Source organism: Alligator sinensis, unplaced genomic scaffold (assembly GCF_000455745.1).
Source record: "Alligator sinensis unplaced genomic scaffold, ASM45574v1 scaffold990_1, whole genome shotgun sequence".
Lineage (NCBI taxonomy): Eukaryota > Metazoa > Chordata > Crocodylia > Alligatoridae > Alligator > Alligator sinensis.
The window spans coordinates 861,333-868,719 of NW_005842506.1; the positions used below are offsets into that span (position 1 = coordinate 861,333).

General features: G+C 42.9%; 1 protein-coding gene across 1 annotated transcript in view; it reads left to right on the forward strand.

The window, feature by feature from the left end:
- Positions 1-7,387, forward strand: part of TRRAP (transformation/transcription domain associated protein) — a 140,906-nt gene continuing 133,519 nt past the window's right edge. Inside the window, 5 exon segments of the mRNA XM_025213106.1 lie at positions 1-27; positions 321-476; positions 1,382-1,431; positions 5,850-5,960; positions 7,136-7,240. Coding sequence (XP_025068891.1) covers positions 377-476; positions 1,382-1,431; positions 5,850-5,960; positions 7,136-7,240 — 366 coding nt within the window. The 5' untranslated portion in view covers positions 1-27; positions 321-376.

Here is a 7,387-nt window from a genome sequence, read left to right on the forward strand (position 1 = left end):
CGGGGCGGGAGCGGCCCGCGGGGTGAGGTGAGGTGAGGGCAGGGCCCAGGCCGCGAGGGGTTGGAGACGGTTGGGATCGGAGCCGTGCGCCGCCAGGCCCGGCCCGTGCTGCGCTGCGCTGTGGGGAGCTGGGGAAAGCGCAGGCCTCGCCCGGGTGTGGGCGGGTCAGCCGGGCAGAGTGACCCGCTTTAAATGAACGGGGCCTTTCCCAGGAGGGTGCCGGGGCGGGGATGCGGGTCCCGCCTGCAGGGGCCGGGCCGCAGCCCTGTCCGGTCTCGGCAGGCGGTTGATTTAAAAAAATTAAAATTTTGTTTTTTGAGCTGGGTTTCGTTGGCGCGAGTCCTCGCCGCACCCCCCGCCGGCCCCGAGAGACACCATGGCGTTCGTGTCGACGCAAGGGCCCACGGTGGTCGACCAAACCACCCTGATGAAAAAATACCTCCAGTTTGTGGCCGCTCTCACGGACGTTAACACGCGTAAGCTCGTCTGCCGTTTGTTTGGGGAACGGGACTGTTCGCCGGCTCGCGTTGTGGCTTCTTAACCTGGCAGGGGAACACCACGTACCTGTGTCCTGCCCTGCCTCGCAGGAGAGCCGCTCGTCTGGCGTGGTTCGGCGCCCGCCAAGGGGCAGCGGCTTTAAGCCCAGGTCATGGAGTCTTCTCCCTGGCTTGTTCTGAGGACCTGATGGCTGAGGGCAAGCAAAACTCGGGGGCATCCGAACCCCGAGCCTCCGGGCTTGGTCCTGCATGTAGGGTGCCTGCCAAAGGTTTTGGAAACATCTGAAGCCCCAGGTGCGGGTGGAGGATGTTTGCTGGTAGTAGGGGTTTACTTGGTAGCCGTGTTGGTCTGAGACAAGAAGACATAGAAAAAATTCCCAAAAGCTTGCAGAAAAGGACAATTTTCTTGCGATTTTCCAGTTGGTCTAATAAAAGATGTAATTTTGGAACCAAAAGTTCTAGTTTTTTGTATGCTGGTACTAGGGCCACTTACGGTTCTGGACTCCTGGATTTGGAATTAGTTTGGGCTAATTTGGCCTTGGATGCAAATTATATATAAGTGTCCCATGGGAAGGTGATCGTATTGATCGAGTTGGTAAAATCGCTTGGAGTTCATTTGCGGTGTCTTTGAGCCTGGCTTTTTTTAAGAAGCAAAATGATGAACATAAGTCGCTTGAGCCCTGGAGAGAAGTGTGCGTGCGTGTATGTGTGTGTGAAGTGGTGGGACTGAGTGTGGCGATTGTGAGAATTGTGTACCTTTCAATTGGGCGATGAGAGCCGAACTGATAAGATCTGATTGCTTCTTCCCATTGTGAATTTGGTGTTTGTTTGAGAGTATTTTTTTTTCCAAATATTTGATTGATTTCACTTGAAATTTTTTTCAGCTGATGAAACCAAACTGAAAATGATGCAAGAAGTCAGTGAGAATTTTGAGGTAATTAAACAAAATCACTGTTTGAGCGATATATTTATTTATTTTTTTTAAATGCACTGTTTCTTGTGGTTGGGTGCATCATGTTGCTTTCTGGTGTTCTTTCATTTAGGAAATTAGTTTGTATTTGCACATAGTAGCCATTCATAGTGGGTTCCATGTGTAAGAGAGCCTCATTTTATTTCTTACAGTGCACTACCAACAACTTACTGAAATAATTATTCAGCTTATTGTTTCCCTCTTCTTTTGTATGTAAAGAATCATTTTATTCTAACATTTCTTAAGTTATTTTTATGAAGAAGTGACACATAGTGAATATTTATTTCTCTGCACTTTAAACAAAAGTCTACAATGTTTTCTTTAACTGAATTCATGGTCAGTTGGTAGTGGACTCTATAGCTTGCTTTGCATTTGCTTTGGGAAGTGTCATGGTTAGGAAAAGTGAGTTTGTCTAGTATGGCTTTCTTTTTTGGAGGCTCTAATGAAATAGAGGTGGTGGCACAAACTACTTTCAGTTCTTAGTACTTTAAAGAAGGAGGAGATGATATGTCCATGTGGGATGCAGAAGAAGAAACAAAGGCATATTAATAGAAGTTATAGTTGCATTATATTGTGCGGACACTATACATAATGCAGTATTTGAAACTGTGCAGTACTGGTTGCCTATTTACAACATAGCATTATTTACAAAGGGAATTGCACTGAATCAGGGTGGCTCTGGTGCAGTGGACAGCACGTTGGGCTTCTACAGTAAAAAGGTCATTCATAGGTTGTGGGTTCAAGTCCTACCAGAGTTGGAATGTTTGCTCCTTTTACAGTGGACAATAAGCTGAATATGAGCCACCAGTGTGCCCTTGTTGCCAAGAAGGCTAACGGCATCCTGGGCTGCATTGGTAGGTGTGTTGCCAGCAGGTCAAGGGAAGTGATTATTCCTCTCTATTCAGCACTGCTGAGGCCACATCTGGAGTACTGTGTCCAGTTTTGGGGCCTCCCCACTACAGAAAGGAAGTGGACAAATTGGAGAGAGTCCAGTGGAGGGCATCAAAAATAGTTAGGGGGCTGGGGCACTTGATTTGTGAGGAGAGGTTGAGGGACCTGGGTTTATTTAGTCTGGAGAAGAGAAGACTCAGAGGGGATTTAATAGCAGCCTTTAACTATCTGAAGAGTGGTTCCAAAGAGGCTGGAGTGGGACTGTTCTCAGTGGTGGCAGATGACACACCAAGGAGCAATGGCCTGAAGTTGCAACAAGGGAAGTTTAGGTTCGATATTGGGAAGAACTTTCTCACTGGGAGGGTAGTAAAACATTGGAACAGGTTACCCAGAGAGGTGGTGGACTCTCCATTCCTGGAGGCTTTTTAAGACCCGGCTAGATCATCCCAGCGAGGGCTTTGCCTAGTTGGGGCTGGTCCTACTTTGATCAGGGGGTTGGACTAAATGACCTCCTGAGGTCCCTCCCAGCCCTCACTTTCTATGATTCTATACATCTGAGATGTCTGGTTAAAAGTGACTCCATGGTATTGTACCAGAATATGGAACATTTTGTGTTGGATTTTTTTCAGTAGAACTAAATCTTTGGTACGTTAGTTAAATAGAGCTTATAGATGCAGGTCTCCATTCTGATGATGATGTTTAACGACTTCAAGTGTTTAGGACCTCAGCTGAATGCATTATCCAAAGGTACATCCAGCAAGATGGTGCTCTTTGCTGCTGCTTAATGTATTGCTGCCCCATTTCCTGTTGCACCTGGATTTTCCTTGGTGATTTTTCTATCCAAGTACAGACTGCAGGGAACACAACTTGAGCTAATATAGCTACCTCATAAAGAAGATAATGCTGTGTACTAGAGGTGGCCAGGCCATGGATAAAGAGCCATATGCAACTTCTGGGCAGTTTAAATACAACTCCTGAAGAAAGAAACATAGTTAACCCAGACTTTTTTTTTTACTGTTTTGTTAATTTCTATTCTTGATTTTTCTTTAGTTCTTTTATTACTTTAAGAGGTGATTTAACCATAAATTGATATTTGAGCTGAGGTGGTACATGCACATCATTGACTGGGGCATGTGCATCTCAAAAACGTTGTCTCCTGCTACTCTTGGCCATGTCAAGAGTTTGGTTGTGGCCAGAAGAGTTAGGAGGCTTGGCCACCCTGCTCTATACAAAGTGGCCAAAAATCTGTAGTGGGAATATTACCTGATTTGTGTAAATCTATATCCAGGGATGTCAAAGGTGCACATACGCAAAAGGTTGTTCTGTGTTCAGTTTACCATGCGTCACTCACTGCTTCAAAATCAGTTGCTTTGTGAAAATCTGACCGAAGTCTATGCTGTGAAAAGCAGAAAGGCAAGAATTTCATATGCATGCTAGCTGGATCAACTAGTTGGTAGCGTATCAGATAGGTGGGTGTGGAGGACTCCACAAGTGAAGTGTAAGATAATTCCCTGGTGTGGAGTTCAGCCTTCTTGCCAGTTTCGTTTGCTGGGCTTTGTACCAGGGCACTGTCCTGAGCTGGCACTGTTCCTGGGCTCTGCAGGGGAGCCCAGTCTTTCATATCAAACTCTGGCTGTGAAGTGGTGGATGAATTTGAATCTCCGCATCAGTTTTGTGTGTGCAGGCCTGGCACAGGGTGCACACTGCATGAGGTGCTTTTGCTAGACTGGCTCTGGGTACTGGCTCTGGTGTGCATGGATGGTTGGTGGGCCTGATCCGGCCCAAGAACCAGCTCACAGGGCTGGTCTGGCCCAGGTGCCGCACCCAGTGTGTGCCAGACCTGTGCACTGCATGCACTGGGGCCAGCGCGTGCTACTGATGGGTATGAGACCCAAAGTTCAGCTCCTGGAGCTCCACAGGCCAGGCCATATCTTTGACACCCCTGGAATAGAGGATTATGTCCCTGGCTTCTGTTTCTGACTTTTTTCTTTGAAAAGCTCTGCTTTCAGTTTTGGCTGCTGCTTATGTTCCTTCCTACCCATAAGAGGCTGAAATGAACCGTACTGTGTTCTTACGAGTTTTGCTTTTGCATACAAGGCTCACAATGACAACTCTGAAAGTGCCTAGAGTGTTGTTACTTTCTTCGTTCTACTGCTCAGTAAAGGGATTAGGAAAGTTTTTGCAGAGTAGTAGCCAAGTTTGTAAATGGGTGTAATTTGTATTTATTTGTGAGGCCAGAAAGTACCATGCTTGCAGTGCCTATCTGAGGAGTTAGAGTAGATTTTTCCTTTTCTGATCTCTTAGAAAAGTGTTAGAAGCGAACAGGGTACATTCTCACACCCACAATTCAGGGCTGGGGAGTCGGAAGCATCACCGACAGGGAGAGACCTTAGGGCTGGGGAGGTGTGGAGGCAGTAACCTGGTTAGCAGCAGTGGGGTCCCAGCAGACCTGCAGTTCCTGTTGTTGCTGCCAAGTATCCTTTGATAGCGTCCTGTTCAACTCTATGAAATTTGGCATGTTTTATTGTGCTCCTCTTTTCATGTCTATCAATAAACTCTTTGGGGTAGGGCCTGTCTTTTTTGCATTTGCATAATGTTTAGTACAGTGGGGACCTTGTCTGTGACTGGGTCGCTGAGTGCTAATAGTGAAATAATCTAAAGAACTCATACATTGAAACGGAGATGGTTGTACATAACTTGTTATCTTTGTATGTATAGGAAGAATGAGACTATGCAGCTGAAATATTTAGCTATGCATTTGTAAAATGCTGAATTTTCTACACCACAAAAATTTGGGATAGGTATAGATGAGACTTCTGGCACTGCAGAAATTAATCGGAAAACATTCTTGTAATGACTGTAGCTGTGAGTTTCCAAGTATTCACTGGAATCACTAAAACTCCACTTCTAAGTTAGGTGCCTCAGTCAAATGAAGAATTTTGCTTTGTGAACACTCTCTCTATCTTTGTAGCAAAAAACCCATGAGATTACTTCTAGATACTGTATGTTAAAATAAAACATTCTCATTCTTTTTCAGCACAGAAACTAATAGGAATCTGAATTGGTTTGTTCATGTAAAGCCTTGAATATTGCAGAGAATTAGTGTTAGTGAATATGTGAATCCATTGCACCCTAAAACATCTGTTAGTTTTTGCATTTGAAATAGTAACATTCATAGTATCTTTGAGTAGGTTTTCTAGACATGAATGAGCATTGTAACAATAGTTGAAAATTTACCATGGAGCATATTAGCAGGGGGGAAGATAGGTGTTCAATCTGACTCATTTTAATAATGATGTTTATATTCTGGCAGAAGGCAGCTGATACCAATTTTTGAAGATTAACACCCCCCTTCCCAACCCTTTCAGTGGCTAACATTTTATAGTTCCTGTATGTACATGCTATTATCTGTCTAACATATATATTACATGTGCCTTGTTTAAAATTTGACATCAGCTCAAAGTAATTAATTATATTTTTCTTATTATTAGAATGTAACATCGTCCCCTCAATATTCTACATTCCTGGAACACATCATCCCTAGATTTCTCACCTTTCTGCAGGATGGAGAGGTCCAGTTTCTACAGGAGAAACCAGCACAGGTATCTGTACAAAAGTATCAGTTGTCCATTTTAATGTGTGCTGTAGACTGGCTAATTCAGCAATTATAGTCTTTTTTCTTATTTAGAAGACTTAATTGTCTATATGCCTGAAAGTCAAAAATATATCTATGTAGTGTGGCATAGTTAGGAAAAGTATGTCCTGCCCTTAGCAAGATAAATAAGAAATGAAGTTAACAATTCTGTTTTGTAAATTTGCACTTCTAATGAAAACACATGGAACATACTTACATTAATGTATAGTACACATACTTTTCTTTGTAATCTGTCAGTAATGGAGATGCATATCCACAAATGATTCATTAACATGTCAGAACGTCAACAGTTGGCAGTAAAACTTCCCATTTTGCCTTTCAAGGCATACAGTTCTTTAGCTACATTTGAAATTTGTGTTATTTAGAGCCTCATACCCCAGTAAATATTAGAGGGAAGTAGTGTGCATGCTTATTTAAGCAGCTCATTTATCTGAGTTGAGAGAGATGATGGTATGAATTAACACCCAAAATAGTATTAAGCTGATCAAAAAAGTCACACTTTCCTGGCTAAGGTTTATTTTATAAGTCAAGTGTAGTGAGTCTTCAACTCTTAAGCACTGGTGAAGCCTCACCTGAAATATTGTGTCCAGTCTTGGGCACGGAACTTTAAGACCTATGTAGACAAATAAGGAGTCCAGTAAAAAGCAGCAGAAGTAATTGGAGGCCTGGAAACCATGGCTTATGAGAAAAGGTTAGAAGAACTGAAATCGTTTGGCCTCGAGAAGAAAAGACTGAGGAGGGAGTCTGCATAGTCTTTAAATTAAGTGTGGTTATAAACAGGAGGATAACAGATGGTTTTCTATGGCTATAGGAGGCAGGTCAAGAAATACTAATCTTAAATTGTTACAAGGGAAATTTAGATTTCATATGAAGATATTGGGAAATCAGGAAGAGCTGTGTAACTATGAGGGTGGCTAAGCATTGGAATAAACTACCTAGAGAGATTGTGCAATCTCCATCCCTGGTAGTTTTTAAAACACTTGTCTGGGATGTTTTAGGCAGGGATGGTCTTGCTTTGAGCAGAGAGTTGAAGTAGATGACCTCTTGAGGTTCTTTCTAGCGCTATTTTTTTTTTTTATGATTTATGAAGTTTTTAAAGAAGTTTTGATATTTTTCTTTCAGCAACTCCGAAAGCTAGTCCTTGAAATAATTCACAGGATACCAACAAATGAACATCTTCGTCCTCATACCAAAAACATCTTGTCTGTGATGTTTAGATTTTTAGAGGTATTTTTAATAATTTTATCCTTTTAAAATATGTATTTTTGACTCTCAGAAAGACTTCTTTTCCTCCTTACCTCCAGAGCTATTAAGGATAGAATTTTGAGTGCTGCTTGGGGTCAGTTTATCTTTAGGCCTCTTCTGGTGTAGGGT